General features: G+C 34.0%; 1 protein-coding gene across 6 annotated transcripts in view; it reads left to right on the forward strand.

Annotated features, from left to right (window-relative positions):
• Positions 1-15,037, forward strand: part of ARL6 (ADP ribosylation factor like GTPase 6) — a 38,015-nt gene extending 22,978 nt beyond the window's left edge. The window contains exons 6-10 of one of the 6 annotated variants that reach the window (XR_001899493.1): positions 1,724-1,853; positions 5,469-5,524; positions 5,652-5,664; positions 11,886-12,074; positions 14,619-15,037. Coding sequence is in view for 4 of the 6 variants with exons in the window: in XM_031662954.1 (XP_031518814.1) it covers positions 1,724-1,853; positions 5,469-5,524; positions 9,781-9,905 (311 nt within the window). In the remaining 2 variants the exon portion in view is untranslated. Of the gene's footprint in view, positions 1-1,723; positions 1,854-5,468; positions 5,525-5,651; positions 5,665-9,780; positions 10,563-11,885 lie in introns of those variants that run through there. The other 5 variants (XR_001899494.1, XM_009198692.2, XM_003893832.3 and 2 more) reach the window with 5 other exon arrangements.
• The last annotated feature ends 1,252 nt before the right edge of the window (positions 15,038-16,289 follow it).

Consider the following 16,289-nt stretch of genomic DNA (forward strand, 5'->3'; position numbering starts at 1 on the left):
AGATAACGCCGCTGCACTCCAGCCTGGGCAACAGAGCGAGACTCCGTCTCAAAAAAACACAAAAAACTTAGCAGTCTTGTATCTAGATTGAGAATGCATTTTTGATTATGTCTTCCTTTCATATTAATCTTTACAGTTTTATTTCTAAAAAGTGTTGGAATGTTGAGCAGTAAAATGAAATAGTTCCTACAAAATATGCTTCAAACAATGGGGACTTTGGTTTCCTCAACTGAAGCCTTGTCTATGGATCTTAATGTGCTAGGTCCTTTATTTTATGGGATAGATTTCCAAGGGAGGGATTTCTCAGCTGAAGTGTATATTCACTTTTTTAAAAAAATTGACGGCCATAAAAAAATCTTTGAATAGCAAAATGTACTGTGAACAGATAAAGACAATGACAGGCAAGGGAAAATATTTGCAACTCATATAATAGCTACAGGGATATTTCTATACTACTTGTGTTTCTAAAAAATCAGAATATAAAAGCTTGATAGAAAATGGGGAAAGGACATAACAAGATAAGTCAACAAAAAAGTAAATTTAAACATCTTTTGAATATACGGAAAGATTCTTGGCCTTTCTATTACCTATGATACAGAAAATATCAAAAAGTTTCATAGCACTCTTTTGGCTAGAGGAGTGGAAACACTCATTCTTATACGTGGTTGTTGAAATGTAAATTGATATAATTTTTAAGAGAAAACAGTTTGGTAATCACTGTCTATCAAAATAGAAATTTATGTCCTTTGACCCAGCAATTCCACATCTCAAATTTATCCTAAGGACATACTGGCCGGTGTACAAAATTACCTGTGTACACATTTATTCATTACAGGATTGTTCATAGTTGTAAACTATGTAGCAGGTATCTGAGTTAGTTTCTAGTTAAATAAATTAATAGTACATAGTACTAAAAGAAGAAATAGTCCAGAACTGTTAAAATAAGGAAGAAGCTGCTCTGTATGTACTGATATGGGATCAGATCCAAGATATGTAAATAAATGAAAAGATAAAGGTAGAAACTGGTGAGGTTGGCCTGCTACTATTTGTATGAAAATAATATCTAATAATTATGTTTTCTAATACATAAAATATTTCTATGAAGATGCCAAGACACTGATGTTATGGGTTGCCTTTTCTACAGAGACCATTGTCCTAGGACAAAGTTAGGAAGGAGATTCTTTTACTGTATGCCATTTTGTGTCTTCTGAATTTTGAACTATTTAAATGTATTATCTATTCAAAAAAATGACAAATGTTTCCAAAATCATGACAAGGTAAAAATATCTTTTAAAAATCTAGCTTGTTACTTATTATATTGTGACTAAAAACTTAAAGAAGTTTCCAGTTTCTTTTCCTTCTACTTCTACTTGAAGTTTGCCTCCTTTCTGTTCACAATTAAAAAGGAAACAAACAAAATATTTAATGCTTTTTTGTAGGTACTTCTCTGTAATGCTCATTGAGCTCCCAGTCCCAGCTCACCCATCTTTGGGTAAAGCTCCTAACCAGAGGGTAGATGGTCTTAGGAAGTATTTTTTAAGTTTTCTTAGTGCTCAAATAACACGCCTAACAGTGCGACAGTATGTGTCTTTAAATGTTTTGGTATGTATGATATGAAAAAAAATTGATTAAAAAGCAATTTCATGGGTTTCAGTACTAAAGATTTGCTACAAAATGACCTAAAAAGCTGGAAGTGTGATGATAGTCCTATTTTCTCTTTTAGATATCAAACACCGTCGAATTCCAATCTTATTCTTTGCAAATAAAATGGATCTTAGAGATGCAGTGACATCTGTAAAAGTGTCTCAGTTGCTGTGTTTAGAGAACATCAAAGATAAACCCTGGCATATTTGGTAAAGTTTTATATTTACTTTTCACTTTGCTTTCTGAAAAACATACAAGCTTCAAAGTTGTTTCTTCTGACCTCATTTTTTAAAAATAAGTGGTCAAACATGGCGGGATATAAGCTAAGGATTTTGTTTTATAGAATTGTGGCCTTGTAGCTTTTTACAAATATGTTACTGTTAAAAATCTTTTTCAAATTTTTGTGGGGATAGGAAAATATAAACAACTCTTATAATGGAATATAACTTAAAATCTCACTTATTTACTGAACTTCAGCCACACTGATTTCCTTCTGCACATGGAGTCAGCCAAGCACAGTCCCATCTCAGAGCATATGCACTTGTGTCCCCATCCTTTGAATCATTTTCCAAAATAATTTTCCTGGTTTGCTAGAGTCACTATTACCATGTGACTGCTTTTTGTTTGTTTGTTTGTAGTCTGTCTGCCTATACAGGTATGTTAGCTCCCTGACAGCTGAGATTTTGTCAGTTTTCTTCACTTTAATAACCCCTACAATAGTCATAGTACCTGGTATGTAATAGGTACATGATGCATATTTGTTAAAATGAATAAATGGAAATGGAAATTTTAATTTTACTTAGACATCCTAGTAAGGTTGAACTCTTAAGTAATTAACGTTGAAATTGTATGCATTGTTTATTTGGAAAACTGTTTCTTATTTAACTCCTTTGTGCCTTTCTACCAAAATATTTTAATAAGGATAAACAGAGATTGTACATTAGATAGTATTTTTGCGCCTACCACTACCATATTAAACTCCCTTCTACCCACCCGCCTACCTCTCTGCTGTAAGAGGTCCTTTCCATGCCAGAGTTTCCCCCTTTTTATAAGAAGGTATCTATGGGGAAAGATTGGAAACAGAGGCAGAGAGATGCACTTCCACAAGAAGGTGAACTAGAATATGAAGCAAGGAGGTAATAGAGTTCAGAAAACAACTTTAGGAACTAGTTTTGGTGCTGAAAGAGTAATGTAAAGATCTTAGGAAAGCTCTTGAAACTTTCCAGTATTCAAAGCCTCCAGCACCTCTTCCCAGGAGCTCAACCCTGCATATCCCAAGTAAAACTTTCGTTACTCTAGGATCAGAAAAAAGTCAGTGTCTAATAAATGATTCTTGAGTTGGAATTTGAGGTCCTGTGGTATTTGGTAGGTAAAGAATGGTGGGATTTTGGATAAAGAAACATCTTGAGCTAGAGCCTTTATATTTCTCTAAATCATACCTAAGATGATTACTTCTAAAGTAGAATAATTTTTAATTTCTGTGTTGTATTAAGTATTGTGACTGCTTGATAGAAAGTGCACATTGAAAAACATGGATCTAATTAGTAAATAACCCTCTTTTCTACTTAAAATAATTAACCATTAAATTTTAACAGATTTATTTATTCAATTGTGACATCTCAGTATTTCTCTGTGAGAAAAAAGTAATATCCTGATGCTTATAAGGATGTAGGATGTTATAGTGCCAGTTGCTAGATTTTCTAGATAAGTTATAGAAGAAAGCAAAATGTTTCTTTTAAACATGTGTATAATTGTGACTTCTCCTTAATTCAAATTGGACCTCTTCTCACTAGGTTCAAGTTAATATCTCATTTATTCGTTTTGTTCTTTATTCTTGGCAATATTTTTAAAAGCATGTATAAAATTGAAAATATATTTATCCTTTTTCTATTTTAAATACAAAAGTAATGCTCAGTGATACAGAGACAAAATATTGTCTGTCTCCTGCCTTGGGTACAAGTAAATTTACTGAGCAATAAAGAGAAGATCCTAGAGAAGTATAGTCTGATAAATTAAAGAAAAATTTTGTGTTTTATATTTGACTATTGTACTAAACATATAGTCAGCTCTGATTTTCAGGGTCTGATTGTGTTATTCTTCTTCAGATGTGTTCTTTGACTCAATCCCTGGCATCATGATTGTGTGTGTGTGTGTTGTATGTGTGTATGCTTGTTTACCATCTTGTGGGGGAGACAAATAAGAAGCAACTAAATGTATAAAATGTCAGCTGGGTGGATGAGAAAAAATAAAGTATGATAAAAAGAGAAAGAATAATGGGAGTTGCTCCCTCTCTGAGACCTAATTGAAGTTAGGGAGCAATTCGTGTAAAGATTTGGAGGAATAATTGTCCAGAGAGGCCAGCAAGAAAAAGCCTCTTCTTGGATGAGAATGTACCTGTTGTGTTCCAGGAGCAGCAGGAAGTCCAGGTTGGTTAGAGCAGAGCAATCTAAGGGGAACTTGTAGGAAATGAGGCCACTGAGAAATAACCAGGGGTCATATCACACAGGGCCCAGATTTTTGCTTTATTCTTCCTTATTTGAGAGGAAAGATAGAATTCAAACATTTGTTATGAAAAGATGCAGTTTTTCGTAGAATAATGACACCTACACCAGAGGGGAAGGGTTTTGTTGTACTAATTGTTTGGAACTATAGGTGTATGATGAAATTAATATATTTCTCTTTCTTGATTTAAGTGTTTCAGTTACTGATGTCTTACTCTTACCATGGATAATCAGTAATTTGCTTTGAATAGTTGTGTATTTCATGTTGTTTGTTTCTTCCTTTGTATTTTATAATAATTCTATGATAAGCCATATTCTTAGTCTAACAAGTAATTTCTGGGAGATAATTTTTATTTTGATTAGAATTAAGTTAATTCTTTTAGGTACTTCACTATACTTTTTAAAGCTATGCTTCAGCATACTAAAAGGAACCCTAATCATTCAGAAAATCTAATTGTATATATTAATTGCTATTATACAATTATATTTTGAAAATAAATGCCTAGATCAATAACTGTACCTTTGAAAAAAGATTATCTAATACTCTAAAAATCCTCTGCATTTTATTTTAACTTATATACTTAATTATGATTATACATAAAATCTCACAATCACAATTTAAGTTTAGTCTCTCAAAAATGGAAAGACAATGGAAGCACCCTGTTTTAGGTGTTTTATCTACATACTTCAAGTGTTTAATTCTCACAATTACCATATGAGGTCAGTGGTACTATTCCGCACTTTACAGATGCTGAAACTGAAGGCAGAAGAGTTCAATGACCTGGCCAAGCTCCCTCAGCTAATAAGAAAATGATTGAGATCTACCAAGTTTCTGTTTTACTCTACCAGCTTACCAAAGCTATAATTATGAGTTTTTATCCTAAAGATATCAAATTCCATTTCAAAGAAAGGCACACCATAATATGGCTGTATTATAACCCAAGTCAAGCATTTCTAATAATGAGATGGAACCATTGGAACTGAGCAAAATAGGATAGTGGACTGTACAAAACTTTTCTACCACTGGAAAAATAATTCAAAAGTATTTGTTTTTTTAATGTCAGTGTAAGAACTAGTCCTAGGATAAAATAACTTTTCTGCGATATGGTTTTCAAAATCTGTTTATAAATTATAAACATATCTTGTTTCTGAGCACTCAGACTTTTATTTTCTGGTTTATTTTCAATTTCAGTGCTTAACCAGCTTTGCTCAGATGTATGTTATTATAATATATTAATTCTCCATATGGCAAAATTGTAATCCTTTATTCTTACAGTGTTATGATGTAATGAGATGGCTATGTTTCTATGGATTTTATTTCAGTGCTAGTGATGCCATAAAAGGAGAAGGATTGCAAGAAGGTGTAGACTGGCTTCAAGGTACATCACAAAATACTGTGTGTCTTCAGCCTTTGTTTCCTTTTTATTCATACTTTTATCTTTTTTTTACATTTTATTTTATTATATCATTGCCTTTTTTCCTCTTTCCATTTATTTCTGCTATCAGAAAAAATAATACAGTAAGTATCCAATACCTTGTTCCATTTATTTCTATAGCATATTGCTAAAGAATATTTTTACATAAAGTGTTTGAATCTTTACAGTCAATATATTTGACTCATATAGAAAATAACTTAAACTATGACAACAAGTTTCTGTCAGATCTAGTAATAGAAGCACATTTAAATTTTGGGACAAATGTTAGGCCCTACTGTCAATAACTAAAAATAAGTCTGAATGACATGTTTCTTTTAAGAATCATGCTGGCCAGGCATGGTGACTCAAGCCGGTAATCCCAACACTTTGGGAGGCTGAGGCGGGTAGATCATGAGGTCAGGAGATCGAGGCCAACATGGCAAAACTCTGTCTCTACTAAAAATAGAAAAATTAGCTGGATGTGGTGGTGCACACCTGTAATCCCAGCTACTCTGGAGGCTGAGGCAGGAGAATCATTTGAACCCAGGAGGCAAAAGTGTAGTGAGTCGAGATTGCACCACTGTACTCCAGCCTGGCAGCAGAGCAAGAGTCCGTCTCAAGAAAAAAAAAAAAAAAAAAAGAATCATGCTGTACTACAGATATAGCTCCATTTGTATATTACATGTATACACAACTTGTAGTACTCATATTTAGTATTACAGATGCTGATCTTTTATTGATATTTTGTATATTTGCAGTTCTGGTTGCTATTAATCAAAATAGTTATAGATTGGTACAGGCTTACTATATTAGGTAATAAATTAACATATATCATTTACCCTAATGGTCTCTCAGCCAAAAGAATGGCTTGAAGCACACAGAGCAGTAGATAGATGTGAATGAAACCAAGCTCATAGGTTCTTATTGCAGGATCCCAATGGCCAAGTCAGAAATTGCAGTTCTGAGCATCACAACTAAAGATCATTTCTATGGGGAATGTCTCTGCCCTGAACAAGAGTGAATAACAGGATATTATAAATTCTAGCTATAGTCTCATAGTTACAAATTCTTCTACACAAACCTTTTAATGCCAGTTGTGTCTGATTTTTTTTAAATCTTCTGCATGTTGCAAACAATAGCAGGGATATATCACATATCATGGTAGATCTAAGAGTAGCCTGCCTGCTCATACATCATAGTATTAATTTCGTTCAAAGTATGAAATGTGCATTTCATAAATATCTGTATGTGTTGTTGGTAAAATATGGTGGTTTAGTTAACTAGACAGACTATTATTGTATTTTTGTGTCTTTTATGTTTATGTAGTTATAACATCATTAAACTGCAAGGAACATTCAAGTCATATTTTACAATTAGTGACACTTAATCAGGAACCTCTCGTGGTTCTCAGAAGAACTAGCGGGATTTTTCTGTGAACCCAGCAACTTAGTTTCTTAGACTGCAGTAATGAAGTGTTCAAGGCAATGGGATGGATTTCCACCAGAAACAGGCTACAGAGGAATATTCCAGAGAAGATACCAGGAGTATGTTTTCAGCCTCATTTCATATTTGACAGAGTGCTTACCATTGCTAACAATGAAGATACAGCATGGATGGAAACCCTACTGTCACTCGTGATAATGTAATTCAGAGCACAGTATTTACTGAAAATAGGTTGATAGTCTTCTAGATTTTAAAGTGTGGTTCTCCATCCCTTCTTTTCTGGTTTTATTTTGTCATTAGCAGTTAGCCACTAGGTGTCAGTAGCAATCCAACATCACAATACCAATTGCCAAGTCTGGTCTTGATACCTAATTTTTGTTTCTTTGACTTTTCTGATCCATCATTATCTGTCTTACCGCCCAAGTTTTTGTAAGGAGGACACATTTTGGAAATACTTTTGTGTCCTTGTTTTTCCATATTACTTTATGTACCCTTTACAATTTTCTGCAAGGTAAGCAGTAGTACCTCTATTTTGTATAGAAAGCATTGACTGATAGTAAAAAAAAAAAAAAAGCTTAGGCTTTTAAGTACAACAAATTTATTCTACTACTTATTAATTTACCTCTCTGTCTGTTAGCTGAAATCTCTTACCTTGTGAAGTTTTTTTAATCTGTAAAATTGAAAAATAAAATGTGTTAAATTTTGTACAGATTAAATTAGATACTGTTTAAGTACCTAGCATAAGAAAGCACCCTGTAAATATTAAGTTTACCCTTTTACCTAAACACTCTGTTTTAAAAAGGAGGAAACTAACCACAGGATAAAAGAGTGTATCATTTGGTTTCAAATAGGAGATGCTTTGGTTATATTTTCTTTCCTTCTTTCCTTCCTTTCTTTCTTTCTTTCTTTCTTTCTTTCTTTCTTTCTTTCTTTCTTTCTTTCTTTCTTTCTTTCTTTCTGTCTGTCTGTCTCTCTTTCTGTCTTTCTGTCTTTCTTTTCTTTCTTTCCTTCTTTCCTTCCTTTCTTTCTTGCTTTCTTTCTTTCTCTTTCTTTGTTTCTCTCTTTTTTTGTTTTTTTTTTTTTTGATGGAGTTTCCCACTTGACACCCAGGCTGGAGTGCAGTGGTGCGATTTCGGTTTACTGCAACCTCCGCCTCTCGGGTTCAGGCAATTGTCCTGCCTCAGCCTCCCAAGTAGCTGGGATTACAGGTGCCCACCACCACGCCCAGCTAATTTTTTGTATTTTTAGTAGAGATGGGGTTTCTCACCATGTTGGGCAGGCTGGTCTCAAACTCCTGACCTCAGGTGATCCACCCATCGCCTCAACCTCCAAAAGCGGTGGGATTACAGGCATGAACCACCACGCCTGGCCGCTTTGGTTATATTTTCTGTGTAATAACAAATAGTTTACATTGTCATATTCCCAACTGTCTCTAGATTTGAAAAGAGATAAAAATCTATTTTTAAAAAATAAATAGCAGTAAATATAGGAGATTAGTTTGTGTTAGCTAAAGACATTTATGTGAATGTAGCTGTGAAAGGTATTCTAAACTTATATCTTATTTTGCTTCCAGAATTCTGGAATTTCCTAGTATAATAGACACGAAGGCCTTTGGTTCATTTGGGGCTAATTTAATCTTATTATTTAGAGTTTAAGGTTGGGGCCGAGAGCAGTGGCTCATGCCAGTAATCCCGGCACTTTGGGAGGCCAAGGTGGACAGATCACTTGAGGACAGGAGTTCGATACCAGTTTGGCCAACATAGTGAAACACTATTGCGACTAAAAATACAGAAAATTCATCGGGTGTGATGGTGCATGCCTATAGTCCCAGCTACTAGGGAGGCTTAGGCAGAAACTCTGGGGGTGGAGGTTGCAGTGAGCCGAGATCATGCCGCTGCACTCCAGCCTGGGTGACAGAGCAAGACTGTCTCAAAAAAAATTTTAAATAAAGTTTAAGGTTAGAAACTTCTTGGTGAAATATTAAATGGCACGTGTAATGGCATGATTCTATTGTCTTTGGAAACGGTCTCAATAATTGTGTATGTAGAACAACCCAAAGACAAGAATGCTTGAATAGACTAGGAAGTATTTTTTAAACTGCCAGAGAATAAACAGAAACTATTGCAGAACTGTAAGTTTTCTTGCCCTGAAACTTTCAAATTAGGTACTTTTAAAAAGAAATCTTCCCAAATAACTAATAAAATGTATTCATTTTATTGCTTTGTCTGCATGGAAAAAGTTACTGCTCCCAGATGTTAATATTAGACTTACAAACTATGCAGGAGTATTCCAATGAAAGAGGATTGATCAAGTACACTTAGTTTCATCTCCTCCCCAACTCTAACAGTAAAGAGACTTTAAAAAAAGATATAATATAGATGGACAAAAAGAAGGGAAGTAGTGAAAATGGCATCCAAATTTTGGAAGCTGAATATTTGATGAATGTTGAATTACTTAACAGACGTGAGAAAGCTGAATCTTAAACTACCAGTGGGGAAAACTGAAAAGCAGCCTAATTTGCATTGCAAATGCAAAGCCTCAGAAATCGGTGGAAATTGAAAATAAGGATGAACGTGGGATAAAAAGAAAAGATATGATTATACATCTTCCCTTTAAGATAAAATTGAAGGTTTATTTTCTGCAGAGTCAAAGACAGTGTCTCTGGACTAGAAAACCCTAGGTGCACAACTGTCTGGTGGTGCTGAATTGAAAAATGAGGAAAAAAAGTTTTCATGCTGAATATTATAACTCTCTTCTACTTCTCCTATTTCTCCCAGAAAACAATGACAGTAAGCAGGATATAGGAAGAGTTATCTTTGGGGAATCAGACCAGCCTAAGAGCAAAGATCTAAAGGTATTAATATTGGAGATCCCAAGGAAATGGCTTGGCCAGATGTACTAAAGGAAGACCACATTTAACAAGCTTCACACGTTTGCAAATTCCAATCAACTTTTTAGTGTTCACTTATACATAAGAGCAGATAGCAAAGGACGACCAGGCATTTGAGGATGAAAACATTATAAAATATGGGAATGTCCACAAACAATAAAAGTGGGTTCGAGTAAGTAGAATTTATATAGAGAGAACATTTCAAAAAACTGTTAAAGAGTATCCTCAAAGACATTAAGAGGTGTTATTTTCATGAATAAAGGCAAGAAACTACTTGAAAAGAAAGAACAAAAAAATGAGTTCTTGGAAAATAAGAATATAATAGTATAAATGAAAAATTTAATTTTAAACAGATGATAAAATAGAGGCAAACTCCCGGAAAGTAGAGCAGAAAGACAAAGAATAGAAAATTTGAAAGGAAAGAAAGGGGTCACGTTCAGGAGGCCCAATATCCAAATAATCGGAAATTCAGAAAGAGAAAACAGAAAAAAATGGAGGATAGCAAATCCTCGAACAGTATTTTCTAGAACTAAATCAATGAGTTTTCAGTTGACAGACTTCTCAAGAGCTCAATACAGCGGATAAAAATATTCCCACACCAGCAGGCATCATTACTAAAATTCAGTGCTTCAAACAGGGGAAGATTCTGCAAGCTTCCTGTGAAAAAAATGAAAAGCTTCCTGAGGAAAAAAAGAATAAGAAAACAGAGTAACACCAGATTTATCAACAGCAACAACTTGGAAGCTGTAAGATAATTGGGAAATGCCTGGAAGAGTCCAAGGAGGGAATAATAGAATTATGTACTCAGGCAGTATGAGTGTATTTTGACAGTAGAATAAAGACATCTTCAGCTATATAGCATCTCAAGAATTTACTTTCTATGCGTTTTACTAAGGTATCCACTGAGAATAATATTTTTCAAAAACAGGAAAATCTTGGTACAAGCATTATCAAAAAAAAAAAAAAAAGAAAGAAAAAGAAAAGGAAATAAACCAAGAAGAGAAAATTAAGGGATCATGACACAGGAAAACCAGCACAAGACAGTAGGGGAAGTAATCCCCAGGATATTAATGGAGACCCTGGAATGATAATGAAAGAAGATATTGTAACAAAATGACTGGAGCAGGCATAGAGAAAATGAGTATAGATTCTAGAGTTTTTTTAATAAGACTCTGAGGAAGAGTTATTCAAGAAGGCAAAGTTGATGGACTATGTAATGTACTTCATAGTAATAAAGGTTTAAACTCTGGGAGTGATGCAGTTGAATTAGAGTTAAGTACATACAACAATTAAATAGATGAGTTGGATGGGAGTGGGAAAGACAATTATTAACTCTAGAGGGATAAAATATAGAAGAGGAAAGGAAAAGTAAGTATACTACCTGTCTTAGCTGTGAATAGCATTTACATAGTCATCATATTGACAGTGACTATATTAGTGTATTAGGAGAATGGGGGTATTATAAGGGTTGCCTAGAAGCAGCATGGGAGTGTGAGAGAGCTGATGTCTCATATTACATTGAAGGAACTGATATTTGAAGAAGTAATAAAAGTATATTGTTTGAGGTATTGTAAGTATTCATCTAAAAGGGAGTTATAAGTAGTTGCCCCTGAAAGGGAGGAATGGAGATGAAGCAAAGTACTGCTGTTTTGCTTAGAAATCTCATAGAACTAGTTGACTCTATGCAAATGTACAACTTTAATAAAAATAATAACTGTAGAATGAATTGTGCTTTTAAAAAAGTAGATGTAGCTGGACCTGGTGCACACTTGTAGTCCCAACTACTAGAGAGGTTCAGGTGGGAGGACCACTTGTGCCCAGAAGTTCCAGTACAGCCTGGGCCACATAGCAAGATCCTATCTCTAAAAAATAATAATAACAAAAGCAAATGTATACATAAGCTTCCAACATGTTGTATAGATTTGACTTAGATTACTTTAGAAAATATATTTTGCCCTATAGAGATTAATAATTTTTGTTTCTTGTTATCAGATCAGATCCAGACTGTGAAGACATGAAAAGATAATAGTTGGAAACCTCTGCAATTTTCAATTCAAGGAATCTATCTAAGGCAAACAGAATACTTTACGTTTTGTAAAAGATGTTTATGCATCAAAAAATATAATTTTCTGCTTGCATTTATGGACTCTGAATGACCTTTTTAAGAACATAGGACTTCAGGTATGCTAATTGGGCCATTAATTATTTAAAAACTGAGTATTCCCTCAAAAGGGCTCCCTAAAATTATCAACTTCTTAGTGAAGGTCTACATTTGATTGTATGTAGAATGTCTAAAAGTCAGAGTTACAAGCCCATCATAATTTATGATATGTTCACTGTATTTTATTTTTTAATTGTCTTTTTTAAAAATTTAGTTTATGACTTTGCAGTATGAATTGTGCTTGTGAAAAAGAACTTTAAATATTTACAAGGGACCATGGGTAATTAATATATATTCAATTTTTACTATGTGTCACCGTCAATAAAATGTAAAATGTAATGTACCAACTAGTCTGCTTTGTTTATGCTGAAAAGAATAATGCTCTATTAGTATGGTATTTGGTGTCATACTGTGAAGCATTTGTAAACCATCTGAGACTAAGTTAAGCTGAATTTATTTATTCAGTGTATGTTGAACATCTCTACACCAACTAGTCAGGCATAGTCCTAGGCAATGATGATACGGGGTAAATAAGACATATCCTTATCTTCAGATAACTTAAAATTCATTAAGGGATAATTTGAGAAGCTTTTCATGGATAGTATCTAATTTTATTTCATTGGCTGAATGAAAATATTGCAACTTCAGATTAAGACGTATAAAGTAAATTAATGTTTGATTGTTCAGTAATCATAACTGACATCTTGTTTTTCCCTTTTAAATGCCTCCAATTTACCATAGCACTTTGTTAAAATAAATTGTGACTTTTAACTTTTTCATGGACATAAACTGCTACATAAATGTTCTTTATAATTTTAGACATATCTCAGACACACGAATTATTATTTCTTACAAATTAGAGACCACATATAATTGTGAACTCTAAATAGAAACCTTCATTTTAATCACTGAGCAACAGTATATAGAGCAATGTTGTTGATCCTGATAAACATTGCATATAAAGAAAAACCGTACTATATAATATATACCATCTCAAATGTCCTTAGCTTTGAAAATAGAAGACAAAAATAAGTAATAAAGATGTTATAGTAACTGCAGTAGTGGTATATGTTTCACAGAGATTTTAATAAAAGCATATAAAGCTACAATAAAAGTTTTATATTCCAGTTTCTCATAGTCCAGAAATACCAGTGATTTGGCATTTGGCAAATTGAAAGTTATCCAGAAAATTCCAATGGTGTAGCATCTTAGGTAGTTTACCATCTCTCTTGTACATTGTTTTAGAGGATACAAAATGAAAATCTTATTAATCTAAAGTTGCTGCAGATATGGAAAGTACATAATGATGGAAACAATGAATGTAATTTTTTAAAAAATTGATATGCTACAACTATTTTAGGATGGAGAAAGAACTGATTGAGAATTCAAATCCTCGCTCACTTATCATAAGGTAGTAATAAAATTAGTAAGAGTCACTACTATATGATCATTATATTATAAGCAGGTATTACACATACAGAATTTTCATCATTTAATCCTCCCAATAAGCCTATGTGGTAGGTGTTATTATTTCTATTTTATAGATCAGTAAACTGAGGCCTTAAAATGTTATGTAATTTGCCAAAGTTCAAAGAGCTAGTAAGTCTGGTACTAGGATTCAGTACCAAGCAGTCTGTTTAAGAGCGATGATTCAAGAGTATGGTAGATATTAGAAATACAGATATATCTACCAGAATAACAACTAAAATGATAGAAAAGGCTCTTTCTTGGGACAGCAACCAGGACAGGGATGGTAGAGGGAAGGTCAGAGACTAGAGACTACTCTTTGGTTTTTTTTTGTTTTCTTTTTTTAAAAAAAAGCTATTAGCTCTACTCAAATTTTAAACTCTGGACATAAATGACTTTGGTAAAAGTCCTTAAAACTATTTTAACAAATTATTTGGTATTCCACAAACTACAGTAGCTCATACCTATGCAAATATTTAGAAGAAGAAGTACCCTTTTTCTTGGTTTTCATGATCTCCAAAATCTGGTTTTTAGTCTATAAACATCCATCCCTACTCCATATTTTCATGTAAAGATCATGTAGAAATAAGTTGGGCAACAGTGTAGTCACAGGATGCCATATAAGTGTGAATAAGCTGAGATTATTGCATTTGTATTTAGCATATTATACAATTAAAATGTATTTTATTAAAGCTGAAGCAAGTTGTTTTTCATGTCTAGACATCACTGTGTTACAGAGTTTAATTCATTAAGCTCTGTATTTGAATATAACACCTTGTAAAATGTTTGAAACTTATCCTCTTGTGTGCTTTGCATTTAAATATTTGCATATGGCCCTGTTCAGCCTGTGCTTTGTAAGTCACAAAAGGGCTGGGTTTTATATGTTTGTTTTTTATTTCTAAGCTCTCTGCGAAAAAGTTACAAATTGTCTCCTGGTTGTTTAAGATATTTTTTCTTTGTAATTTTTTATATCATGTGTGATTTTCATAAATATGTGCAGTTACTCTTGATAATACTTGTCTTAGTCATTTCAGGTTGCTATAACAAAGTACCATAGACTGGGTGGCTTATAAACAACAGAAATTTATTTCTTACAGCTCTGGAGCTGGAAGTCTGAGATCAGATTGCCAGCATGGTTGGGTTCTGGTGAGAGCCGTCTTGGTTGCAGACTGCCATCTTCTTGTATCCTCACATGGCAAAAGGAGGGCAAGAGAACTCTCTGGAGTCTGTTTGATAAGAGCATGAATCCCATTACATCTTCACATGGCTCCTCCCAAAGACCCCACCTCCTAATATCATCACATATCATCACATAGGGGTTAGAATTTCAACACAGAAATTTTGGGAGAACACAAACATTCGGTCAGTTGCAATACTTAAGGCAAATTCATCTTGCTTATAACTCTGGTGCATTAAAATACTATTGCATCTTAACCGAGTTTGTACTTATTTTCTGCTTTCTGATTATTCCCTTTGTTCATAAAAATAAATGACTGGTATTACATGGTCACCTAAATAAATAGGTTTGTGTATGTCTGTGACTAGAAAGAAATACTATAGTGATTAAGAAATGGTTATTGTGTTTAATTGAATGTTTTAGGTTACTTAGTTATTACATTTTCATCTTTCTCCGTATGGATGCTCCTGCTCAACTTTGCCTGCCTCAGAACCTTTATGGCTCTTTCTTCCAATCACTTGATTTCAACACCAGATTTAGAAGCTTCGTCGGCATACCATGTTAAACTGCTTTTCTGGCAATTTAGAATAAACCAAGAAAGACATAAAATCCGTCTCCAAATTTTAAATCACCAAGTAATGCTAAAAGTCATCCAGGGACTAGATACGTTGAAAATAAAATTTGATTAGAAATGTAGTAGTAATGATAAACATCTTATAGCTTTTACAGTGTGCCCACACTTCATAAGCACTTTACATATATTCATTTAATTGTCATAAGAACCTTGTGAGGTAAATATCATCTCTATATATAGATCAGGTGACAGTAAACTGCTAACCCATTTTTGTACTGCTTTTAATGTTTATTTTACATTTTTAAAGAGTTGTTAGGCCAGGCATGATGGCTCTTGCCTGTAATCCCAGCAGGTAATCGGCCTTTGGGAGGCCGAAGCAGGCGGATTACTAGAGGACAGGAGTTTGAGACCAGCCTGGCCAACATGGGGAAACCTCGTCTCCACTAAAAATACAAAAATTAGCCAGGTGTGGTGGCATGTGCCTGTGCTCCCAGCTACTTGGGAGGCTGAGGCATGAGAGTCACTTGAACCCAAGAGGCAGAGGTTGCAGTGAGCCAAGACTGTGCTACTGTACTCCAGCCTGGGCAACAGAGTGAGACTCTGTGGGTGCAGCACACCAACATGGCACAAGTATACATATGTAACAAACCTGCACGTTGTGCACATGTACCCTTGAACTTAAAGTATGAAAAAAAAAAAAAGGTTAAAAAGGAGGAGGAGCAACAGAGAATACATGTGGCCTGTAAAGCCTAAAACATAAACTGTCTGATGCCTTTTACATAAAAAGTTTGTTTACCCCTGTAATAGATGATAAAGTGAGGCAAGAGATAGCATATTGCAAATAAATGGAAGAAACCAGATTTTGAGTCTACAAGATCTGGCCCTGGAATCTGTGTTCTTACCCTTTACATAGCTTTATAGCAAAGCTAAACGTTCTAAAGTGCAATAGAACAATTTGAAATTACTTTCTTCTTAAATAATTGTATTAAAAATGAAAAATTGGGTGCAAATGGCTGA

This window comes from Papio anubis, chromosome 2, assembly GCF_008728515.1.
Source record: "Papio anubis isolate 15944 chromosome 2, Panubis1.0, whole genome shotgun sequence".
In the NCBI taxonomy this organism is placed as follows: domain Eukaryota; kingdom Metazoa; phylum Chordata; class Mammalia; order Primates; family Cercopithecidae; genus Papio; species Papio anubis.